The sequence below is a fragment of the Neophocaena asiaeorientalis genome, unplaced genomic scaffold (assembly GCF_003031525.2).
Source record: "Neophocaena asiaeorientalis asiaeorientalis breed wild unplaced genomic scaffold, Neophocaena_asiaeorientalis_V1.1 scaffold218, whole genome shotgun sequence".
NCBI lineage: Eukaryota > Metazoa > Chordata > Mammalia > Artiodactyla > Phocoenidae > Neophocaena > Neophocaena asiaeorientalis.
In genome coordinates, this window is record NW_020172818.1 from 5773592 (window position 1) to 5799639 (window position 26048).

At 42.6% G+C, this 26048-nt stretch overlaps 1 protein-coding gene across 1 annotated transcript in view; it reads right to left on the bottom strand.

Annotated features, from left to right (window-relative positions):
• The window catches only part of CD38 (CD38 molecule), a 40738-nt gene extending 17380 nt beyond the window's left edge, over nucleotides 1-23358 (bottom strand). The window contains exons 1-3 of the mRNA XM_024741789.1: nucleotides 23144-23358; nucleotides 4263-4392; nucleotides 2200-2335 (exon numbers count right to left, since the gene is read on the bottom strand). Coding sequence (XP_024597557.1) covers nucleotides 2200-2335; nucleotides 4263-4392; nucleotides 23144-23358 — 481 coding nt within the window. The remainder of the gene's footprint in view (nucleotides 1-2199; nucleotides 2336-4262; nucleotides 4393-23143) is intronic.
• Between the last annotated feature and the right edge of the window lie 2690 nt (nucleotides 23359-26048).

The following is a 26048-nucleotide window of genomic DNA, read 5'->3' on the forward strand; positions in this document are numbered from 1 at the left end:
AGCACACAGAACAACGGCTCATAAGTAGTAACTACTATTGTTAATTTATATTGAACGTCTATAAATAAGAAAATAATAGACATCCCAGTAAAAAGGGTTAATATATATGAACTGCCAGTTTACAATAGAAGTAGAAATATCCACCATTAAATATACAAATATACTCAGCTTCACAGCAAAAGAAATGCAAAAACAAGCCGAGGTATTATTTCTTTATCAAAATGGCAAGACATTTTTTAAAGTATTAATGTCCAGTGTTGGTGAGGGTCTGGGTAAACAGATTATCTCATATATTTTGAGAGTATAAATTGTTACCACCTTTCGAATAACAATTTGTCACTTTCCACCACAATTTGTTCCACACTGAAATTCCACCCGTAGACATTTATCTTTCAGAAATACTTCCACAAGCATGCCTGTGTGTGTGTGCACTCATGTGCGTGTACAAAAGTGCTCCTTGCGATGGTGGTTGTAACAGCAAAAACATCTGAAAAACCTAAGTGTGCATCAATCGGAGGTTGTTCAGATAAATTATGATTATGTCCATAGAGCACATAAGATGAGGCCTTTTTAAAAAATATGGCTGTATTTATACCTACCAATTTAAAATGAATAAAGCAAGTTGCAAAACAGCATGTGTACATTTCAAATATACAGACTGTCCCCGACTTGCGATGCTTGGGTTTAGGATTTTTCAACTTTTTGACAGTGTGAAAGCAATATGCATTCAGTAGAAACCATAATTTGAATTTTGAATTTTGATCTTTTCTCAGAGTGGTGATATGGGGTCTGATCCTCTCTCATGATGCTGGGCAGTGGCAGTGAGCCTCAGCTCCCAGGCAGCCACGCCAGCCAGCGGGTAAATAACCAAGACACATACAACCACTCTACACCCAGACAACCATTCTGTTTTTCACTTTCAGTACAGTATTCAACAAATAACATAAGCTATTCAACACCTTATAAAATAGGCTTTGCGTTAGGTGACTTTGCCCAACTATAGGCTAATGGAAGTGTTCTGAGCACATTTAAGGTAGGCTAGGCTAAACTACGATGTACAGTAGGCTAGGTGGATTAAACGCATTCCTGACTTATGATATTTTCAACTTATGATGGGTTTATGGGGACATAAGGAAGATCTGTATGTATTTATATGAGCGCAAGGAAATGCAGGGTATGTACCAAATTGTTGACAACAGTCCCCCTCTGGGAAGGAGCATGAAAATTGAGGAGTGGGGGAAATGGAATTTTTACTTTGATGCATTTCTGTATATGCAAGTATTTTTCAATTAAGAGTACATCTTGGGCTTCCCTGGTGGCACAGTGGTTGAGAGTCCACCTGCCGATGCAGGGGATGTGGGTTCGTGCCCCGGTCTGGGAAGATCCCACATGTCACGGAGCGGCTGGACCCGTGAACCATGGCTGCTAAGCCTGCGCGTCCGGAGCCTGTGCTCCGCAAGGGGAGAGGCCACAACAGTGAGAGGCCTGCGTACCGCAAAAAAAAAAAAAAAAAAAAGAGTACATCTTTTTTGTAATTGGAAATAATGCAAATCTGGGTTGAAGAAGCTACTACAGTAAGTTTTTTTAAATAGTCAAAAGCAATAAAAATAAGAATAAAACTATAGAAAGTAAAAATATCCACATTATAAATAAAAAGAGAAAAAAAGAAGTGAAATGATCTCAATCGGGCTTTCTCAGTAGAAAACATCTCCCCTCAGTGAGGTGTTCTGGGTCTTTCTGGGCAAGGAAGGTGACGTCTGATCAATGGCAAAGCCACACACTGGCCCTAGACACAGAGAAGCCCAGCATGTGGTCCCTATGGCTGTTCTGTGGAACAAGGACTTTGGCCTGGTTCCCTCGGAGTCCTCATTCTGTTCTAGAATTCTTTGGTCCTGAATGATGCCCTTATAGAAAGTAAAACACCAACAATTCAGAAGCCGGCTGCTCTTGTACTCAGAAAGGAGGGAATCAGGAAGCATGAACGGCCCTAAACTCTGAAGTCAATTTTTCTAGAAAACATGAGTTGGTCTACAGAATTCTGTTTTACATGAGCCTCAGTTGTCATTAAGGGTATAGATGCCATCAGGGTGGGCACCTGTGGCTCCTTCCTCCACACTTGCCTTCTGGGATCCCTAGCAGAGCTCAGGGCTCCTGCACCCTGCACGTCCCCAGGCGACCCCAAGTGGACCAGATCCTCACCATTAGAGCCTGCATCTCCGCACCAGTTAAGGTCATCCGCGATGTAACCCAGCAGTGTGTCTTCCAGGGTGAACATCTCTCGCCGGACCTTCGTGTACTGATGCGCCAACTCCTTGGTTTTGCTCCAAAAGACTGTCTAAGAGAGAATAAAGACAATCTATTATTGAGATCAATTTACTAAGTCAAAAAAACTCCACCGAATTTGCATCTTTTTAAATGAAAGAAAACACAGGAAACATCAGAATAAATCACCTATAGTAAGAGTAGGTGTTGCGGGTTTCACGGATCTCTGTGTGTGAGAATGAGAGAGAGTACATGTGTGGAGGGTGTGTGTGTGTGTGTGTGTGTGTGTGTGTGTGTGTGTGTGTGTGTGTGTGTGTGTGTGTGTGTGTGTGTGTGTGTGTGTTCTCTAGGTCATGATGTAAAATGAAGTTATTATTCTGGATTGCAGGGAAAAAAGTCTGAAAGCCACTGATCAAAATCTTATAATAAACCTAAGCTCCAAACACATCTGGGGGAGGCATTAGGTAGTCCCAAATTCCTAAAGTTCTTGGCAAAACAATTTTTTCTAAGTGCTATTTTCTAGGAGAAGTGCCCTTTGATTCTTAAACAGCTCCATAACCCCTGCTTTTTTCCCCGAAATTCCCCTATCCCCTTACCAAAAAAGGAAAAGAACAAATACAGTGAGTTTTTGCAGGGTCCCTTGTAAAGGTGCAGAAAGTCAAATTTCAGAACAATCTTCTCTTCCATGGATCTACTCATTCTTAGTAGGAGGCAGCGGAGGTTTGAAGCCGGGGCCCTGGAGTCATGCTGCCTTATGAAACCCAGCATCACTGCTCACTGGCTGTCTGACCTTGGACAACCAAAGAATTGCTAAGCCTCACTTTCCCCATCTGTAAAAGGTATTGATAATAATTGTAAGGAAGTCCTGAGATGCTGAGATGAAATGAGACAATGCAAATATGGTGTTTGTCCTGTGTCTGTGGGCAGTCACTTATTCAGCCAGTGTCCCCTGGTGATGATTTACCAACAGCTACTCTGTGTTGGGCTTTGGGCTTGGTGTACACCCCGGAGCTCCATAGTCACTCCAGCTCTAACAATGGGAGGAGACTGTAATGTGTGGCTGTCTTAAGGGCTTTGTGAAGATGATTTGGGGCACATTGAATTTTCACCCTAAACACTGACTTTAGAAAAGATGCACTCCATTACAGACCTTTTCCAGTATAATTAATGTATTAAAACCCAGGCCTCTATGGCTCTAAATCTTGGGTCATTTACATTTCAACTGGTCACTTTCAAAACCATCAAACTTGAGTAATCACTGGTCACCTAAACTTGCCAAGCCTCAGTTTTCTCTCTAGTGAAATGGGATTGCTGATGTCTGACCTACCTATTCCACAAGTTGACTGTGAAAACCTAACAGGATAAAGGTTCAGAAAGTCATTTGGAAGCAAAAAAAGGCCCTCAGCAAATGCAAAATGGCATTGTCGTCATCATCATCATCGTCATTGGAGGTCAGGGAGACTTTCGCAGTTCTATAAGGTGGATTATTTTTGTTGGGATTGGGTTGGGGTTTGTGTTAGGTTTGTTTTGCCTGTTTTTTGTCCGACTCTCCTTTCCTCTTTCTCTGTCCCCAGTTCTCTCTCTTACCTCCAGTCCCCAGATGTTCTAAATCCCAATGACATCCTGGTCTCCCAATGGACCCCAAGCTCCCTCCCTGCCAACCATGCCTACATCCTAATATACAGATTTTCCTCTTCCCTCATCCTGGTCAAAATGTGGCCCCATGGGCTTCCCTGGTGGCGCAGCGGTTGAGAGTCCGCCTGCCGATGCAGGGGACACGGGTTCGTGCCCTGGTCTGGGAGGATCCCACATGCCGCAGAGCGGCTGGGCCCGTGAGCCACGGCCGCTGAGCCTGCGCGTCCGGAGCCTGTGCTCCGCAACAGGAGAGGCCACAGCAGTGAGAGGCCCGCGTACCGCAATAAAAAAAAAAAAAGTGGTCCCATGACCTCTTCCCTTTGACTTTTATCTTCAGTTTTTAAATCCATAACTTGACCAGTTACCTTGTCACAAGGCACAGTTAGATCCACCAGCTTCATCAGTGGGTGGTAGTCTTCCTCTGTCGCACTGCAGGGGTCCTTAGAGATAAATGCATTCCTGAATGCCTCCCTGATCTTTTGGCAGTCTCTATCTCTGTGAGATAAAACATGGGAAATAAAATAAAAGATGAATAATTAGATTTCAAACATATGTTTAGAGCGTAATTACCCCCCAAAACATTCTGTGTGCCAGCTGGTTCATATACACCATCACGTCTCATGTGTACAAGAGTTTTATGAGATGAGCATCACCCTCCCTGCCCTACAAGGTCCCTGCACTCGTGGGGCTTACTCTCTGGTTAGAGAGACAGACAGTATACAAACAAGAAGATAAGCTAACGAAATAAGTATGGATTATGATAAGTATGCAGGAAATCAGTGGGGAATATTGAAGCAATGACCACTGGTCTGGAGAGGGCTCCCTGAGACTAAATGTTGAGAAGGAGTGCATTCCAGACAGAGGGTGCCGCAAGTGCAAAGGCCCTGAGGCAGAAAAGAACTTGCTGATTTTGAGGAAGTGAGAAAAGAACAAAGGGAGTGATGGTGAGAAATCAACAAAAATAATCAGTCTTTCAGACAAGGAAACGATTTCAAATTTTACCTAATTACCATGGGAAGGCAGTGGATAGGTTTAAGCATGGAAGTGGCCTCATCTGATTTTTGTTTTTGAAAAAGCCACTCTGAAGAACTTTGTGCCAGCCCCAAAGATGGAGCAAAGTCTCTGAAATAGGAATTCCAACCCCATGTCCTCTCCAAACAGCCCCTGGCAGTGAAAAGGCAGGCTGGTGAAGCAGCAGAGATGGAGGGGAGGGAGGGATGCTGGAGAAGATTGCAGCTGGACCTTCCCTTCTGTGTCTGTGTTAACTAGTGCACCTGAGCCCATCATTTCCTAGAGGGAAGGAAGTGGGTTTCCACTGGGAGTGCTCAGACACGGTTATCAGGACAAACTCCAGCCTTTGGACCCGGCATCCCAAGTACAGTACCAGGTCAGGCAGCTAAACCTGGGGCAGTAAAGACGAGTTCCTCGTTTTCTATTCCCTCTGAGCCTGCTCCGGCCCTGCAGGGCATGAACAAAGCATCCATTCCAGAGGGTCTTTTGCCTTCCCAACTCAGGCTGGCCAAGTCGAGTGGATTATTCCTCCTGATAAGCCAAGGAATCAGAGGATACCTGTGAGACACAGGGCCTTACACCAAAGCCACCCTGTGTATGTTGGAGACTCATCTTCTCAGTCCAAAATAGCTGCTCCAGTTCCAGCCATCATGACTACATTGCAGCCAGCAGGAAAGGTTAGGGAACAAGAAAGGAGGAGAAGGAAGAGAAGGGAGAAGTAACCGCAGCGATGGGCACATGCCAGCTGCCTTTTAAGGACAGGTGCTAGAAGATGTTCTTGCTATTTGCTCTTATATTTGCTAAAATGTAGTCATGGGCACACTTTGCTACAAGGCAAGATGAGAAAGGCAGCCTTTAATGTTGATGGCCGTTCCACATCAAAAAGTACAGTTTTACCACAATGAGCTATCACCTCACACCTGTCAGAATGGCTATCATCAAAAAGAACACAAACAACAAATGTTGGTGAGGGTGTGGAGACAAGGGAACCATCCTATGCTGTTGGTGGGAATGTAAATTGGTGCAGCCACTGCAGAAAACAGTACGGAGGTTTCTCAGAAAACTAAAAATAGGACTACAGTATGATCCAGCAATCCCACTTCTGGGGATATATCTGAAAAAAATCAAAAACACTAATTTGAAAAGATACATGCACCCCAGTGTTCATAGCAGCATTATTTACAAGTTCCAAGATATGGAAGGCCCTAAGTGTCCATCAACAGATGAATGGATAAAGAAGATGTGGTGTATACATATACAATGGAATATTACTCAGCCATGAAAAAGAATGAAATTTTGCCATTTGGAGCCATATGAATGGAGGCATTATGCTAAGTGAAGTAAGTCAGACAGAGAAAGACAAATACTGTATGATCTCACTTATAAGTGGAATCTAAAAAATGCAACAAACGAGTGAATACAACAAAAAAGAAGCAGATCCACAGATACAGAGGATAAACTAGTGGTTACCAGTGGGGTGGAGGGACAGGCAATATAGGGGTGGGGGAGTGGGAGGTACAAACTATTGGATGTAAGGTAGACCCAAGGATGTATTGTACAACATGGGGATATAGCCAATATTTTATAATAACTGCACATGGAAAGTAACCTTTAAAAATTGTATAAAAATTTAAAATAAAAAAACCCCAAAAATTTAGAATAAAAAAATCATGAAAGCACAGTTTTAATTCTAGAGAAGGGGCCAGCCTGCAGGCTCTGCCCCAGGAAGGTACCACCATTGTCCCATTTTACTGATAAAGAGGAAACTTAAGGCTGTGAATTTAACCAATGTGCCCGAGGTAACATGATCAGTAAGTGGTAAAGCAGGATTGAAGCCCAAATCTGTGGAAGCCTCCCACATGGCTACAGCCTTACCGGGCAGGCTATTAAACTGTTCCAGCCTGTTGTCTTCATCTGTAAGAGGGAGATAAGAATACTTCATGCCCGGGAAGTTTTGGAGGATTAAATGAGATAACACTTGGCTTGTCCCCAGGGCCCCCGGCTCTTTCATGGACGCCCCTCCCCTTCCCCAGCATGCATGGGACCGTTCACCTGCATCACTGCTGGCCTGTGAAAGCTCTGCCGGGAAACCAACATCCACCTGGCTCTGCCCATACATTATATATGTAAGAGAAAAACGTTCTTACATTATGTACTTCGACATCAGTCAAAGTTTACGGGGCACCATCACGGGAAGTTTAGAGCAAAGGTGTTTGGAGGCTGTTTTACTTTAGAGGACCATGTTTTACTTCAATTCATGTAATGCAGTGGTCCTCTCAGGAATTTCCTGTTCTGATCCCAACTCCCTCGTAAACTCTTCTGCCTCCCTCCTCAGCCACAAAGAGTGGAAGAGGAGAGACACCTCCTTGATGTGGAAGGACAGGAGAATTTTCCACCACAAAAAAACTGGCAGTTCAGCGAAATCACCACGCGCTGGGCACCTACCATACACCAGATGCTTTCACCACCAAAAACGGGAGAACTCACAGACCTCCAAGAAGATTTTTATGCTTTTTAGGTATATAGACCCCTTCAAGACACATTACCTTAAGAATTCAAGAAACCCCAGGTTAAAAATTAAAAGTTTTTATGCTTTTTAGGTATATAGACCCCTTCAAGACACATTCCCTTAAGAATTCAAGAAACCCCAGGTTAAAAATTAAACAGAGTTCCTTGTTTAGAAGGAGCAGAGTTTAGAACATCAGAGTTGAAACAGACCTTGGAAGAGTTTATAACTCATCCATCTTCCCTTTCACTGTCTGAGAGCAGAGCCTCCTACATGCCCCAAAAGTAAGAGGAAATGGGGAGAGGTGATGAGAAGTTTGGGGGCAGGCTTTATGAAGCCACTTTTCATCCTTAAAATCCTGGGGGTTGGTAATAAATTTGGAGTTTGGGATTAAAATATACACAGTACTAGAAATAAAATAGATAACCAACAGGGACCTACTGTATAGCACAGGGGACTATACTCAATTATCTTGTAATAACCTATAATGGAAAAGAATCTAAAAAAGAATATATATCTATACATATATAAACAATCACTTTGCTGTATACTTGATACTAACACGACATTGAAAATCAACTATATTTCAACAAAAATTTTTAAAAAATCAAAAGTAAACATTTCACCGTGGATGAGCAATAAGCATTTTAATTGGTAGATAGATAGAAAGATAGATGGATGGAAAGAAAGATAGAGGGAATTCCCTGGTGGTCCAGTGGTTAGGACTCCACACTTCCACTGCAGGGGGCACGGGATTGATCCCTGGTCAGGGAACTAAGATCCCGCATACAACGCTGCACAGCCAAAAAAAAAAAAGAAATATAGATAGATAAAAAGAAAAAGAAATTAGGACAGAGGGTACAGAGATGTAGCAGTACTCATTCATACATGTCATTGCAGACATGGGCCTCAAGTTCACAAGTGTGGCTGGAAAAATGTAAGCCCTTAATTTAGTTATTTTTATTTGCAAAGCCCACAGTCCTCATTTTTGTCCCCCTGGGTAGAGCACCGTTCCATCAAATCAAATGGCAGCCAAGCAAAAGCTGTTTCGAGTAAGCAGGCTGGCTTCAAGGAAACAGAGGGCCTCAGGATCCCTGCGTCCTGCGGGGATGGAAGCAGATGTCTCTAGCTAAAGAGGCAGCGTGGGAGAAGTAAGAACCGTTTCTGAGAGTTCAGTATCGCTCTTCTCTTCAATAGCTCCTCTGTTCCAAAATTAGAGGCTTTAATTGTGACACTTCTAGGGCGGCCTACCCTTCACTGTGAAGGGGATCCTGAGCCCGGCGGCTGTTCCTGAGAGCTCAGGCCATGCCTGTGGCCCCTACCCATGGTCCCCCGGCCCAGAGGGTTGTTGGGCGTCATCGGGTCTTGTGAGCTCTGGCCGCACATGAGGATCCCCTGGAGAGCTTTGGTAAACACACAGTGCCTGGCTCTGGACCAACCAAGGCAGGATGAGGGAAGGGGAAAAGAGCAGAACCTGTAATTTTCCAAAAGCTTCCCATTCCCACCTCCTCCCAGACCCCTGGAAACAGCCCTCCTACTTCCTGTCTCAATGAATTTGAAGACTGTAGTTACCTCCTATAAGTGGACTCAGACAGTATTTTTCTTTTTGTGACTGACTTATTTCACTGAGCATAATTACCTCACGGTCTGTTCATGTTGTAACATGTGTCAGAATGTCCTTTTTTCAGGCTGAATAACATTTCATCGTAGGTATTCACCACAGTTTGTTTATCTCTTCACCTATCATGGGCACTTGGGTTACTTCCTCCACCCATCCTTTCATTCCACGAATATTTACTGAGGGCCTACTGCTAGCTTCACAACAGACACAGGGCTAAAAAGATAAATACACACCATTTCTATCTTCAAGGCACTCATGTCAAGGTCTAGAGCAGACAAAGAACAAAACTCATTACAACTAAAGCACTGGTGGCTTGCCCAAGGCACCAAAATTTGCAAACACAATAAAGAGTAGAACATTTTCTCATTTTCTACTACCGAGGATAGAAACATTTAAAAAAGAAAAACAAAAACTTGATTAAATGTGAATCAGGATCCTCATTTTGAGAATGATTTTTCTGTTTTCTCCCCCAATTGTTGTGACACACGCAAAATCGATATATGCTTATAACCTCGGTGGGTTTCTCTTTGACCACCTGCTGGCTTTGCTTTCTTTGGTGGGTTCCAGAGTGATTAGTGATTTGTAGCCAACAAAAAGGAGATGCTTTATAGGGTGCCTGTGCTCAGCGGAATATAAAGCAGTCTTTGAACAAAGTTTTTATACAGAGCTTGGAATAGTTTGGGTAATGTTTATTATACATTAAGTGGGAAAAGTAGGCCTAAACTTAGAGAAATAGAAAAAGAATGGCAGCAAACTGATCACTGGAGTTGTCTCTGGGAAGAGAAATAAAGGGGAATTTCTGCTTTCATCCTATACTTTTCTGTTGGCTTACAACAGAAATGGATTCTTGTATTATGCAAGTAACCTAGAAAAGAAGAGGTTACATTTTTTAAACTGAAGATCTGGTATGATTACAATCAATTTTTAAAAAGTGGAAAAAAACCCCACAGTAATCAAACCGTGTCTTAAAAATAGTAATATCTCGTTGCTAGGAGTATAAGGGCTACTTTGTGACCTTTTCTTCCCTATATTTTGAATGTTTCTATAATAAGCATATATTACAATGGGGGGCATGGCAAAACTTTCATTTTCTTTTCAAGTTGCTTGAGCTGTTAGATCAAGCATTTGAGACTCTTGGAAGGTCTTAGAACATGGGAACAGCTCAGGTCCAAACCCCCGTGGTCGCCACCTACCATTTCTGTGCTATCTCCCACATCTCTGGGCCAAAAGGTGACATTTCCTCATCTGGTTCAGTTCAACACCAGGGGAGACTTAGTGTTGGTGACCCAGATCCATTTCTCAAGACCTAATGACATGAAATATGGGGTGAGGTGAGGGCTAGGGCCATGCACCTCTTCCAGGGCATCTTTCTTTCCACATTAAAGACTTCCTTGCATCCTTAAGCAAAATCGGATTGTCAGATCACCCTTTCACTTATCCCAGATTGTACCCAGAATCAAACTTTGTGAATAATTTCAAGGAGACGGGTCATCGAGAAGCTCAGACAAAGCAAGGACAGGTCAGGGCATCCTGTATAGCCTTCAGGGTCCATCCTGTCCTCCTTCCTGGCCCAGAATGACAGACGAAGTTACCAAATGAGGTTTTGCAAGGTTCCTCACACAGCCAGAAGGACAGAAGTGATGAGGCATCTCCATTTTATTCTCTGGAGAACTCTACAGCTTCCATGATTTTTCAGGGACTCAAACCTCACACGTACTGCGGTTATTTTCTATCAGTGATCCTTTAACAAAGGACATCCTGCTGAGGGCCTTCAAGAGATAAGTCTCTTCATTCTAACCAATATCACTAGCGTATCTGCCCAGAGGGCCAGTTGTCAAGGAGATCCCAGCAGCTCACTTGCCTTCCTTTAATTCCCTCAGGGGCATCCCTCTTCCTAAATAAGTAAAGCCAGCTACTATAGCTCCTTCCTCCCTGGGGCCCAGAGTGCACCAGGTTGTATGTGTGTGGAGATGGTGGTGATGAAAAAGAGAAACTCAGCCCTTGACACGTGGGAGCTGGCCTGGCACTGGTAGGAAGGCCTTGGTGTTCTCCTGTGGACCACAACTCCAGGACAGTGGCATCAGGTAAGGTCACTGCGTGACCATGACAGCACGCCATGTGAACAGACAAAAGCAATGTCCAAACCGCACACACACAAATGAAGTGACCCAATATCCATTCGTTGTGGCTCGTAAGAGTGACTGCTGCTTCTTTACCAATTACAGCTTCAGCTTTGCTTCATTCTTCCAGCCTGATAGATAAGATTTATTAAGATTCCCTATCACAGAATTACCCCCTTCCCCTCTGCTTCCTGGCAGCAAAGCCAGCCTCCTCGAACCTTTGCCAAATCTCATAAAATAAGCCTGAATCTTACAAGTCCTTTCTACCATCCTCAGACAGAGCCCTGCCCCTGTGGGTCCCTATGGTGAGCGCTCAGTCTTCTTGCAAAGAGCGATACAACCACCTTGTTCAACCACCGTGTAGTGGGTGGTCTTGGGGTTTGGGGGAGGTATTGACGGTAACCCACCGTCTGAATGGGACATTACAGAATCGAAAGGCCTGTAAAAATCATCACACCTTTATCAGTGTTTATGCCTGACAAGCTCCAGGAGCAGCTTCTGAAAGACATGGTTTGTTAATAAGCAACTTTCCGTGTTGAGCTGGACTCTCAGTCTGACAGCTGTTTTCTGTTTGCCTCCTTGACTGGTGACCTGGAGGCTCAGTGCATGCAGGCTGGGCACAGATGTCAGGATTCAAGGTCACTGGGATGTCCTCCCCCTTCCTCCCACTCAGCTCCTTCCAGCAGATGCCATTACCTATCCCCCGAGAGTATTCCCTCTTGTTCACTTCCCACGCCTTCTCCCTACCTCTGACCCACCTAGGTAGGTTGTCTCCCGTGCCCAGAAGTCATGCTAGAAGGAGAAAGGAGGGGGCACGAACACCACAGAGCACTCACCGTGTGCCAGGCGCTGCGCTTGGCGCTCACTTTGTATGCATCCAATTTAACTCTCACACCAGCCCCATGGGGGGCAGGGGTACAGTCCCCTGCTACTGAGGCTCAGAGCTTAGTAACTTGCCCAAAGCCAGTCAGCAAGTGGCACAGCTGCCTTAGGTCCAAACTCTGCTCTCCCTGCTAAACAACACTGCGTCCCACAGGAAATGTTAAATCATGTCCCTACCTATCCCCAGAACGAAGTGGGTCCTAACAGAAAGGAGGACCCAAGACCCCAGAGGGGTTGTCGTTTCCCTGTAGGTCACATGAGAATTTGAAGACCAGAATAGGGACAGAAAGTAAGTGAAATAAGAGGGGACGGGGCAGAAAGTGTTAAAGTTTTATGCTAAAGCGAAGAAAACAAACCAAAAAAAGATATATTTGGTGGTTAAATCCATTTTGTATGCTGTCAGCCTACTTCAGGCTTCATAACTCTGTAATGTCACCTCTCTCTAAACCTACATCCTTCCCGTAAATGACAATTATATTTCAAAGTCCGCATCAACGCAGCAAAATCACCTTCGTAATGTGTTGCTCCCTGGGGAAAGTGCTCACATCCCAAATCCTCTTCCTTAAAAGCACTTGAATCTCAAGGGGTAATTACACTCAGTCTGTGAATTTTCCTGCTGTTATGTCCTGCAGGGCCGCTTGTCTTGGACCAAAGAAAACGTGCAGGTTAACTCAGCTATGAAGTCTCAAATTTGAGGCTACTGGAAGCCTGCATTGAAGGTGAAGACTGCCACCTAGTGGAAGAAGGGGGTGATTGTCAGGGTTCACTGAGGCAATTAGGACTTCCCTAAGTAGGATCTTAAAATCAGACTCTTCCGGCTGAAGGAAAGCTCAGAAATCATTAATTCATCAAGCTGGCAAATATTTATTGAGCATATACTATGTTCCAGGCGCGTTTATGAGTAAGTAAGATATACCAGTGAACAAAATACACAAGAGTCTCTGTCCTGTGAGAATTCCATTCTACCAGAGCAAGACTGACAATAAACCAATTTTCGGCAAGACTGACAATAAAGATAATGAATGTTGTAGAGTATCCTAGAAATTTATAAATTCTATGAAAAACAGGAAAAATAGAATAGGATAAGGGTGTCAGAGGTTATGGGGGAGGAGGTGTCTGTTTTTGGCACTAAACAAGTAGGACAGTAGATGACCTTTTAGCAAAGAATTGAAGGAAGCAAAGAACTTAGTCATACAGACATCCAAGCAAACTGCGTTCTTGGCAGAAGCAACAACCTTCCCAACAGCCCGAGTGCTTGGTGTGTTCAAGAAGCAGTAGAGAGGCCAGTGTGGTTGGAGCAGAGTGAGCAAGGTGGACAGTAGATAGAAATGAGGTCAGAAAGGTGATGCTGCCCCACTGAGCAGAGTTTCATAAGCTTCTACTCACGGTGAACTGAGGAGCCATAGAGGATACTGAGCACAGGAGGTACATGATATTACTTAAGTTTCAAAAGATTTCTCTGACTGCTTTGTTGAATATAGTCTGAAAGAGGGAACAGGCAGAGGACGGTAGACCAGTAATCTGGGCAAGTGCCCATGGTGATTTGGACCAGGGTGGTAGCAGTGGTGATGGTGAGAAGTGATAGATTCTTGATTCATTGTAAATTTCCTAACAGATAAGATGCATGGTGTTAGCGAAATAAGGAGTCAATGATAATTCCAGGGTTTGGGGCCTGAGACACTGGAAGGATGGGGTTGCCATTAACTGAGATCGAGAAGGCTTTGGGTGGAGGTATTGATCAGGATACATAATATACTATGTAGTATATATTATAACATATGCTATATATGAAATACTACATACTATATATTAAAATTATATTCTACATATTATATCGAAGTAGGATATATACATATATATAATTATAGGAATGCAAAAATGGGAATTATTGAGCCATAAATTTAACAAAATATATGCAAGACTTGTACTCTGAAAACAAAACATTGCTGAGAGAAATTTTTAAATGACTAAGGAAATAGAGAGATATCCCATATTCATGGGTTGGAAGGCTCAATATTAAGATGTTACCAAATCACAAGTCAAAATTTCAGCATGCTTTGTTAAAAATATTGGCAAGTTGATTCTAAAATTTATGTGAAAATACAAGCTAGCCAAAGCAATCAAAGGAAAAAAGCTGGAGGACTTATATTATTTGGCTTCAAGACTTGCTAAAGAGCTTCAGTGATCTAGACAATATAAGAGTTGTGAAAGGATAGCTATAGATCAAGGAAATAGAACCCATACATACATGGTACTGTAGAGTGAATTTTGTGTCCCCCAAAATTTGTAAGTTGAAATCTATTTCCCAAGGTGATAGCATTTGGAGATGAGGCATTTGGGGTAATTAGGTTATGAGAGTGGAGCCATCATGAATGGGATTAGCATCCTTATGAAAGAGACCCAGAGAGCTCCCTCCTCCCTTCCTCCATGTGAAGACCCAGAGAGAAGGAGGCCATCTTTGAACTAGGAAGTAGGTTCCCAGCAGACACTGAATCCGCTGGCATCTTGATCTTGGACTTCCAGCCTCCAGAACTGTGAGAAATAAATTTCTGTTGTTCATGAGCCACCCAGTCTGTGGTGTTCTGTTATGGCACCTGGAATTGACTCAGACATGGTCAACTGACGTTCAGGAAAGGAGTCAAAGAGATTCAGTGGGGAAGAGAAAGCTTTTTCAATAAATGATACAACAGCAAATAGGTTTCTCATATGTGAAAAAAATGAAATCGACCCTATTTCACACCATATACAAAATTAACTAGAAATGGATCAAAGACCTAAAGCACCGTTATATAAGAAAAAATGAACAAGTTGGACCGTATAAAGATTTAAAAAACAAACTTTGCTTTTTAAAAGACTCCATTTAAGAAGATGAAAAGGCAAGTCATAAAGTGGAAGTCAATATTTTCAGGATACACCTGATAAAGGACTTGTATTCAGAATACATAAGCCACCTACAACTCAATGAAAGAACTAAAACCTAATTTTTTTTAAGATTGGGAAAAGATTTGAATACATACTTCAATAAGCCCATGAGATAATGTTCAACATCATTAGCCATGAGGAAAATGCAAATTAAAACCACCATTAAAATACCACTGCAAACCCATCAGAACACTTCTAACAAGGACGTGTAACAACCAGAATATTTATACCCTGATAATGAACGCATGAAACTATACAATAACCTTGTGAAACAGTTTAGTAGTTTCTTAAATAGCTAAACTACATGGTTCAGCTACCTCATGTTTGGACATTTACCCAGGAAAAATGAAACCACGTGTCCACACAGTAACTTGTATACTCATATTCATAGAAGCTTTATTCATAATACTGTATCCAAAAAGTGAATACAAGCCAAATGCCCATCAACAGATGAACGGATAAACAGCTTATGGTATATAAACACAATGGACTACTTATTCAGCAATAAAAGGGAAGGAACTATTAATATGTACAAAAGAGTATGTATGTAGTACGTGATTCTGTTTATATAAACTTCCAAAAACATGTAAACTAATGTCCACTAACAGAAGGAAGAGGTACCCTACTCAGTGTCAAGACATTAGTAATTCAAACAATGTGGAGTGGTATAGAGAAAAATAGATCATAAAACAGATTAGAGCCCAGAAGTGAACTGATAAACCTGATATGCAACAGAAATGGCATTATAAAGCCCTTGATAAAGGATGGATTATTTCATGATTAGTACTCGCACAACTGACTATCCATCTGTAGGGAAGAAAATGAAATTAGGTTCCTACTTTATACCACACACAAAAATATATTCCATATGGATAAAACACTTAATGAAAATCAAACATTTAAAGTTTTTAGATTATATGTGACACTTTTGTTACCTCTGGTAGAAAATAAGTTTTAAATAACACAGAAAAGGCACAACTATAAAAGATAAATATGGTTACATTAAAATCTTCAGTAAATAAAGTCAAGAGTCAAACCACAGATTGGGAGAACATATTTGCAATCCACATAACTGACAAAAAATTAGAATCCTGAACGTATAAAGAAGAAAAACAATTCAATACAAAAACAGGCAAAAGACAAGAATAGTCATTTCACAGAAGAAACCAGAATACCAATAAATACATTAAAAAATGATCAATTATGTTAGTAATCAGGGAACCAAAAATTAGAGCCACAAAGAGATGAGTAAAATTGTTTGACAATTCCAAGTGCTGGTGAGGATGTACAGTAACAAGTAAATTCACACTGCCTTTGTGAAAGGACGTTGATACCACAAAGTTGGAGACCTGTTTGGCCATATGTAATGTGGCAGACACTGTTGCTTCCCAACCCAAACAGATATTCCTCACCCTTCTTCCCTACCAGCAAAGCATGTCTCCTATCATAGTGATTCCAAATATCAAATACTCACTTCGCAAGCCTCCTCTACAGTTTGGGCAGCCATGTGAGCCAATTCTGGCTAATGAGATTCAAGGGGAAGCACAGAGGCAGCTGAGGAAGGGCTTCTGGGAAAGATGTTATTCCCTGATAAAGAGACTTGCAAGGAGGGCACTCCTGCCCATCCTCCTGCTCTCTGTTCCTGGGTATCACTCTCTAAGGACATAATGCCTGGAACTGCAGATGCCATCTTGTGACAAGAAGCTCAAGGATGAAAGTCATCCTAGGGAGATGGAGGAGTGAAAGGTCCTGGGCCATCAGTGAGCTGCTGAATCTACCAAGGACCACCCCACTTCTGATATCTTGTCATGTGTATATATAAAAAATCTCTTGCATTAAACCTCTTATAGTTGAGTATTCTTTTACTTGCAGCCAAAAGCATCTTAATTGGTACACCCATTGTTATGGGCTAAATTGTGTCCCCTAAAAGATGCTGAAGTCCTAACTCCCAGTCCCTCAGAATGTGACCTTATTTGGAAATAAGATCTTTGCAGAAGATCAAGTTAAGAGAGTAAGGGTGACCCTTAATCCAATATGACCAGTGTCCTTAGAAAAGGAGGAAACTTGGATCCAGAGACAGACACACACAGAAGGAAGAACACGTGAAGACACAGAGAGAACATCATCTGCTAGGCAAGGAATGCCAGAGGCTTCTAGAAATGAGAGGGTCAGGTAGCAGAGTCTTCCTCACAGCCCTCAGAAGGAGCCAACACTTCTGACACCTTGATTTCAGACTTCTGGCCTCCAGAACTGTGAGGCAATAAATTCCCACTGTTTAAGCCACCCAGTTTGTGGTACTTTGTTATGGCAGCTCTAGCAAATTAATACACCCAGTAAAGGTGAAAATGACATACTCTGTGAATTTGGAATTCTGCCTCAAGGTAAACATCTTAGAAAAAAATCATAAGCGCAAGTAGACATGTATGTTTTAGCATTGTTTATGTCAGCCAAAACTGAGAATAAGGGAATCTATTAATAAGTGTAGGTTACGGTCATTCAGCAGGGTACTATACAGCAGTTAAAATTAATGAACTAGTGCTCGTATAGCAACATGAATAAATCTCTAAAATAATGTAATCAAAATCACCAAAACATATTGGTAAGTGGAAAAAGCAAAGGTTATTCTACAGGCAAAAACACAAAATAAATACAAATTAAAATTCAGTAACATCCTCCCTTATTAGATTGGCAAAAATCAGAAAGTTTGAAAACATCCTGTGTAGTGAACGTATGAGGAAATAAACTCTCATTGCCTCATGAAGAGAACTGCCTTATAAAGCGAAATCTGGCTATGTTTTCAAAATGCAAAATGGTATATTTTTTGACTTAGTGATTCTGCTTCTAGGATTCTATCTTACATCTCCAAGTATTTTATTGCAGCATGGTTCACAATATATTGCAAAAGTTTTAAAACAACCTAAATGTCCATGAGTACAAGTCTAGAATATGGTAAATCTATATAGAGGAATATTATTAAAATGAGACAGAACTACATTGATAATCAAGATAAACTGTTAAGTGAAAAAAAAGTGAGACAGAAGAGAGGATGTGTATAGAAAAAAAGAATATATGAATATACACTTATATAGTCAGAGAACATTTCTAGAAAGATACAAGTGAAACAAGGAGTATTTGCCTCTGAGAAAGAAGAAAAGAAAATTGAGGGGGGAGGTATTTTGATTTTTATCTATAGCATGTTATTTCTTTAAAAACTAGGGAATAAAAGATCTGACAGAAATATGACAAAAGTTTTATTGTCTGTTAATTCTGCACGATGTGTAAATGGCTAGTTGTAACATTGTTCTATGAATATTTCAGTGCATTTAACATTTTCATAACTTAACATGTTCAATTTTTTAAGAAAAGAATGGAGAGGAGATATGACCTGGGGAATAAGGAATATTGAAGGAGAAAGTAGTCCCTTGAATGGGAAGAATGAAGAAAACTAGACCTGTCAATTACAAAAAGGACAATTTTTAGCTGTAAAGGGATATGTTCGGGCTTCCCGGGTGGCGCCGTGGTTGGGAGTCTGCCTGCCGATGTAGGGGACACGGGTTCGTGCCCCTGTCCAGGAAGATCCCGCATGCAGTGGAGCGGCTGGGCCCGTGAGCCATGGCCGCTGAGCCTGCGCGTCTGGAGCCTGTGCTCCGCAGCGGGAGAAGCCACAACGGTGAGAGGCCCGCATACCCCCCCCCCAAAAAAAAGGATATGTTCATAACCTTGGTTTCCAAAGCACCTTTTAAAATTTTTACCAAGAAGTATTAAAACATGAAATCAGATCCTCAAAATGCAATTAATTCTTTCATCTAAGTCTCACATAGTCCTTTGTAGTTTTAAATCTCTCCCAGTTTCAACTGTATGTCTTCCGTCTTTCTTTACTCTTAAAGAATCCCCAAGGAGGGCTTCCCTGGTGGCGCAGTGGTTGAGAGTCCGCCTGCCGATGTAGGGGACACGGGTTCGTGCCCCGGTCCGGGAAGATCCCACATACTGCGGAGCGGCTGGGCCCATGAGCCATGGCCACTGAGCCTGCGCGTCTGGAGCCTGTGCTCCGCAACGGGAGAGGCCACAACAGTGAGAGGCCCTCGTACCGCAAAAAAAAAAGAATCCCCAAGGAGATTTCATTACTGCTCTAGACAACTTAATTCATAAACAGATGTTTACTCCTAGAAACCAAGATAATGCAGGAAGCAAATTTATTATGAATTTCACAATATTTACACCATGAAGTACCAAAACCAGAAATGACTTTATAACATTTGCTTGTTAGTCATAATAAGAGAAAACAAACCTTTGAACTATCAAGACAAATCTGGACCATGGCCAAGTAACTGCGTTGGGGGAATTGTTAATATCTCTTCAAATCAAGCTTTACTAATTGCTTCAATACATCCAAAGACTAAAGATGTAGGCAGCTTTCTGCTATGCGGATATGTCATTTTGATACAGCAGGTAAGAAGTGGAGAACTAAATTTAGCAATTCTTGAAATGCCTCATTATGGAAGAAATTTGAATTATGTCTATAAAACTACTAAGCTAAAGCCATTCATTTAAGCAGGTATATAGCTTCCTTTTGTGAAGCTCCTTACTTTTTTTTTTTTAATTGTGGTATACCCCACTATTTAGAATTCCACTTGGGGGGTTAAGTGATTTTGTATTCTTCACTATATTTTAAAAATATTTTTCCAAGTATTCTAAAATGGGCATGTTTTACTTTTATAATTAGAAAAAAATGTCATTGGAAGAAAAAAGAATGTCATTCTCACGCTCTGTTTATTCTTCAAGTTTCTGACCTCAGTTTTCACTTTATTTTTTGTCTTTAATAACAAGATTCTCATCATCTCCCTGCTTCCAGAGCAGGTATTTACTGGTGATATTTTTTTGAAAAAGATGAGCCCCCATTCCCGACTCATATCAGCTATGAAAACTCGTGGATATAATCAATCCTTCCCTTCCAAGCCCTTAGTCTTTGAAACACACACACACACAAACACACACACACACACACACACACACACACAGGATAACAATTCTTGATTCATCTCTCATTCAGTTTCCTGTTTTTTTCTCACCATCTTGTATCTGTTCTTTCCACCACAGCTCATTTAAAGAAAATGTTGTCCTGGTTGTTTTCTAACCTGATCTAGGTCTAAGGCAAGAAACAGATCTTTAATGGCAAAAAAAAAAAAAAAAATGCATGACCACTTCTAAATTCATATTTTGCAAAAAATCTCTTAACTGACCAGTATTTAACTGAATCACTTTCTGTTCTCTCTGTACAAGTTGCCTACCTTCTACACAATTAATAGGCTACTCTCTGTATCCCCAAGGACTTTCATTTTCACTTACTTGGTTGTTTATTTACCTATTCTTGAATATGTTTATGCTTGTTGTTTTTGCTTTAATTATATGCTTTCATTAAATTGTTCATAAATAAATTGGATAAGTGGAAAAAGAAAAAAACATGTTTTCTATGAAAATCAAGTTGAATTTTTTGGTAAAAATGACCCAGGTGAGTCACTTTAAAAATGTTGCTGACTGACAAAGGATTAATCTCCAAAATTTATAAGCAGCTCATGCAGGTTAATAACAAAAAAACAAACAACCCAATCCAAAAATGGGCAGAAGACCTAAATAGACATTTCTCCAAAGAAGATATACAGACTGCCAACAAACACATGAAAGAATGCTCAACATCACTAATCATTAGAGAAATGCAAATCAAAACTACAATGAGGTATCACCTCTCAGCAGTCAGAATGGCCATACTGAATTTGATATTGGTAGGACAATTGTCAAAGACCTAAGGAAACTGTAGAAATCTAGAAGCATTCTTTTTATATATATATATATGTATATATATATATAAAGTTACTTATTTTATTTTTGGCTGCATTGGGTCTTCATTGTCACATGCAGGCTTTCTCTAGTTGGGCTTTCTCTAGTTGCTGCAAGCAGGAACTACTCTTCATTGCGGTGTGCGGGCTTCTCACTGCGGTGGCTTCCCTTATTGGGGAGCAAGGGCTCTAGGCATGCGGGCTTCAGTAGCTGTGGCACGCGGGCTTAATAGATGTGGCACACAGGCTTAGTTGCTCCGCAGCATGTGGGATCTTCCAGGACCAGGGATCGGACCCGTGTCTGCTGCCCTGGCAGGCAGATTCCTAACCACTGCACCACGAGGGAAGCCCAGGAAACATTCTTTACTTAGACAACTTCTCAGTCGACTTTAAAGAAGCTGGCTTTCAAACCCCAATTTCTTCCATCTTGAATCCCTCCTTATCCATCCAACCAGCACACTATTTCTGCTCTCCTTTCCAGCAAGACCCCTGGCGAGAGCTGTCTATGTACAGTCTCCAATTTCTCTCTTCCCACCTTTTTCTTGAATCCATTCCAGACAGGTTTTCACCATGACCACTCTTCTAAAACTGATCTTGTCAAAGTCATCAATCCATTGGTCAATTTTTAGTTTTCATCTTACTTAACCAGTCGGAATCACTTGAATAAGACAATTAACACTTCCTCCTTACAAAACATCTGCTTGAATTTCTATGCACAGTTGACTTCCACATTTATATCTCCAGCCCAGACCTCTCCCTAGTACCCTAGACTCATAGAAACCAGCTTCCTATTCAATATCTGCACTTGAATATCAATATCAAAACTAATATGTACAAAGCCAGACCAGTGTTTCCTTTCCCAACTTGCTTCATCCCAGTAGTTCCCTTTCTGATAAATGGAAATTCATTTTTCTGGTAACTCAGCCCACAAATCTTGTTTCTTCTTTTTCTCTAACATCCCATACACAAGTCCATAGTAAGTCACATGGAATCTACTTTCAAAATGTATCCAGAATATTTCCCCTTCTCATCACCATCCATCACTATCCTAGTCGCAATCACCTCTCACCTGAACTGCTACAAGAACTCCATGGACTCCATGCTTCTGTCCTTGCCCCACTACCATCTATTTTCAACCCAGCAGCCAGAAGGATCCCTTTAATAAGGTGTTAGACAGTGGTACATGCTCTATACATCACTATTCATCACTAGTGGATGTATCCTATATCCTAAGGACAAAAAGAACCATAAAGACATTTAGATATTTTGTTAGTAATAATAATAATACATACATACATATTATTTGTATGTATGAAAACGAATACATAATTATACTAATGCTATTAGGAACCAAGCTTTTTAGGGTCAGAGAAAACAGATACAAACATAAAATTTAGGAATTCCCTGGTGCGTCTCAGGGCTCATCCCCTGGGATCGCGGGTGTTTGGAGGTGGAACTGATCTCAGACACACAGATGACAATCGTCGCTCCCCTGTCTGCCTTTGGCAGCCTGAGAAGCAACTTTTTACTTCCCAGCTTATTCTGCTTTATGTACAACTTCGAAAAATGAGTTTTCCGGGTGAAACCAAGCCCTGAGAATGGAAGTCAAGAAAGCGTTTCACTATGGGGAGAGATTAGAAGCTAGCTGGGAGAGGGCCCGAGGAACCTTCCGGAAAGTTCCGTAGACTGATGTGGGTGGTGTTTCTCGGGTCTGAACGGAATCATTAAGCAGATGCGCTTTACCGTGTGTTTTATCTTTAAAAAATTTTTAAGTTGTTACCGCTTTGTTTTGCTTTGTTATTGGATGCTGTGGTCACATTCATTTCAGGGAGCACGAAAAGAATCGGGATGTTGTTTTATAGTAATGAATGAAACTAACTTCAGTGATCGGGCCCTTCAGACACCATCCTCCCACCTCAGGCTCTGCAAGCCACTTCACCAGGTGTCTGTAACTGTCCGGGGCACTTTTGGGTCAGAGATGGCGAACGCAAACCCCATGAAATGTAGGAAACGCCAGCAACTCCCCGGCTTCTTGGCAGAGTGGGGCTGCGGTCCCAAATGGGGCCGGGCTCCGGGCGTCTCTGACAAGTGTCCACCAGTTGAGCGCAAGGGCCAAGGAGCAGCGCGCTCGCCACCGCCCGCCTGCACCTCTGGGGACTGGCGCTCGGACTCGCGAGCCCGGACTCCCTACTCAGCACTGCCCCGCGGGCTCTCAGCTGACTCGGAACAGTCGATGCTTTGTTTCAGGCAATCCTGACCGCTACACTGAGCGCACGGTCCGGCTGTGCCCAGCCGTGCCCAGCCACTACCGCGTGCGGTGCCCCGCCATGCGCCAAAGACGCCGACTCACCTGAGCTCCGGCTGCACCAACTGCATGTAGTTGTAGCATCGCTCCAGGACGATTTCTTGAAAATGGGCAGTGCTGCCCGTCCCGTTCCACTTCATGTGCTCGGACGAGTGGCGCCACATCCGGACTCCGACCACCACCGCGATGACCCCCACCACCAGAAGACATAGAAATATGCAGAGACAGATCTTGGCTTTCTTGGGTCTGGAGTCGGCCATGGGGTCCAACGCGGGTCGCCCCGGAGATGTTGGAGGAGAAGCTGCTGGAGGCTGGGCAGGCAGGGAGGAGAGAGCAAGCTCGGTTCTGAAACTGCACTTCCCCTTTATCTCTCACTTGCCTTTTCTCCGCTTCCTTTCCCACCCCCATCCCCTCCTTCAAAGTTCTTCGATCGCGGTCGCTCGACCAACAAGGATTTCAAGGTCTTAAAAAGCCTTCGTGACCACCTAGAGGGGTGGGATAGGGAGGATGGGAGGGAGGGAGACGCAAGAGGGAAAAGATATGGGAACATATGTATATGTATAACTGATTCACCTTGTTATAAAGCAGAAACTAGCACACCATTGTAAGGCAATTATACTCCAATGAAGATGTTAAAAAAAAAAAAAAAAAAAAGCCTTCAGCACCTACTACAGCCGTTCACTTCCCGACTCCTGAGCAGAGAGCCACCACTTTGACCTTACTTGACAGGCACTCAAAGAACAGAGTACAGCCTTATACTCAGTCGGCTCCCTTTATCAAGCCGCACTTTACACTTTACCCACATCTGCTTCCTGGACAGTGTCAAGGCGACTGCCTCCATACCTGTGTACATGCAAGGCTTCTGCCCGCAAAGGAAGGCTCTACCTCTACTTATAAGGTTGAGGAATACCTGCTCAGCCCCCTGTAAAGGCTCTACTTAAGCCTTATGCCTTCTCTCCATCGGCATCAGATTATGCTATGGGTTCAAACTGAGCTCTGGCTGGGTGATGTGTGGTAAGTTACTTGACCTCTCTGTGCTTCAGATGTAAAGTGGACACCATAGCAGTACTCACTTCATGGGGCTGTTATGAGGATTAAATGAGCTCATATTTATGAAGTGTTTAGCCTGGCACATGGTAAGCACTCACTAAGTGTTAGCTATTCCTACCTGCTCCCTGAGGCTGTGGAGGGGATGCAGTTTTGTAATCCATGAGGTGTTGCTTGGAAGTGTCTGTCATGCAGTAAGTACTCAAAGTAGTGGTTCAACAGATAATCCAGTAGCTTTTCCCAGATGCCCCCTGCATCGCTTCTCTCAAGGTTTCCTAGCACTAGGAGCATCTGTGACATTTCAGCAGAGACCTAAGGCAAGTGGAAGATCAAGCCAAGAGACTTCCTGGGGCAAACAATTTCCAGACAGAGGGGAGAGCAGGTGCAAATACCCTAAGGCAGAAAAGCCCTTGGCCTGTTCCAGGAGCAGCAAGGATGCCATTGGAGTTGGGGTGCAAGAGTGAGGGAGGCAGAGCAGGAGAGAAGTTCAGAGGGTAGGAGGAGGAGGCCAGGTCACCCATGGCCCTGTAGGACAAGATAGGACTTTTTGTACTGTGAATTTTATTTTTAACCTATTCAAGGTCACTGAGTGACTTGATCAGGCATGAATGACATTTTAAAGGCTCAATCTGGCTTCTGCATTGAGAATAAATTGTGAGAAAGCAAGGATAGAAAGATGGAGACCAGTTATGATGACTTTAACCAGGAGAGTAGTAACAAAAGCAGCAAAGAAAAAAGGAAGTTGGATTCTTGATGTAGTTTGAAAGCATAAGCAATGGCATTGACCGATGAGTTGGATGTGGGGTTTACCAGAGAGGGGTCTAAGATGATTTCAGGAATCTTGGCTTGAGTAACTGACCAGAGAAAGGACAGCATTGCCATGTATAGCAAAGGGAGAACTAGGGGTGAAATAGATTTGGTTTGGGGGAAAAGGCATGAAGAAAGAATTTGGTTTTGGAGGTGTTAAGTTTGAGATGCCTATTAGATCCCCAAGAGGAGATATCAAGTAGCTAAGTGGGTATAAATATCTGGTTTTCAGGCAAGAAGTCAACCCTGGAGACATAAATATGGGAACCTTTCTCATATAGTTAGTTTTTAAAGCCAAGAGGATAAATGAGATCATGTAGAGATTGTCTGCGGACACAGAAGGAAGGGGTTCCACTATGGGGCATGTGTGTAGAGAGATCAGAAAGATGAGGAGAGCTCCTGCAGAGAGAACTGGGCAGAGAGACCCCTGACACCAGAGGGAGGGCCACTTGGGAGTTACTGGTGCAGTTGGCAAGAGCAGTTTTAGAGGAATGTCCAGGACAAAGCCGGATATGAGTAGGTTGATGAGAGTATGTGAGAAGAGAAGGTGGCTTCAGTAAGTTGGTTGACTTTTTTTGGAAGAGTCTTTTTTGTCAAAAGGAACTGAGGACATGATATTGAGCAGAGACCTGTATAATATGTTTGTAGGATGACAGGGTAACCCAGTGGACAGGCAACAACTGATAATACAGGAGAGGGGAAATTGCTGGAGCGGAAGAGCTCGCATGTAGGTGAGAGGAATGCCAGGCACGAGCCGGTGTGGCAGGTGCTGCAGCCATCACGGAAGGAAGGTGGAGGACATAGATTTAGGGGAGGAGGGCTGGTGGATTTGCTGACAGCGACTACGTGTGGATGGTCGCTTCTTTTTTTTTACATCTTTATTGGAGTATAATTGCTTTACAATGGTGTGTTAGTTTCTGCTTTATAACAAAGTGAATCAGTTATACATACACATATGATCCCATATCTCTTCCTTTTTGCGTCTCCCTCCCTCACACCCTCCCTATCCCACCCTTCTAGATGGTCACAAAGCACGAAGCTGATCTCCCTGTGCTATACGGCTGCTTCCCCCTAGCTATCTATTTTATGTTTGGTA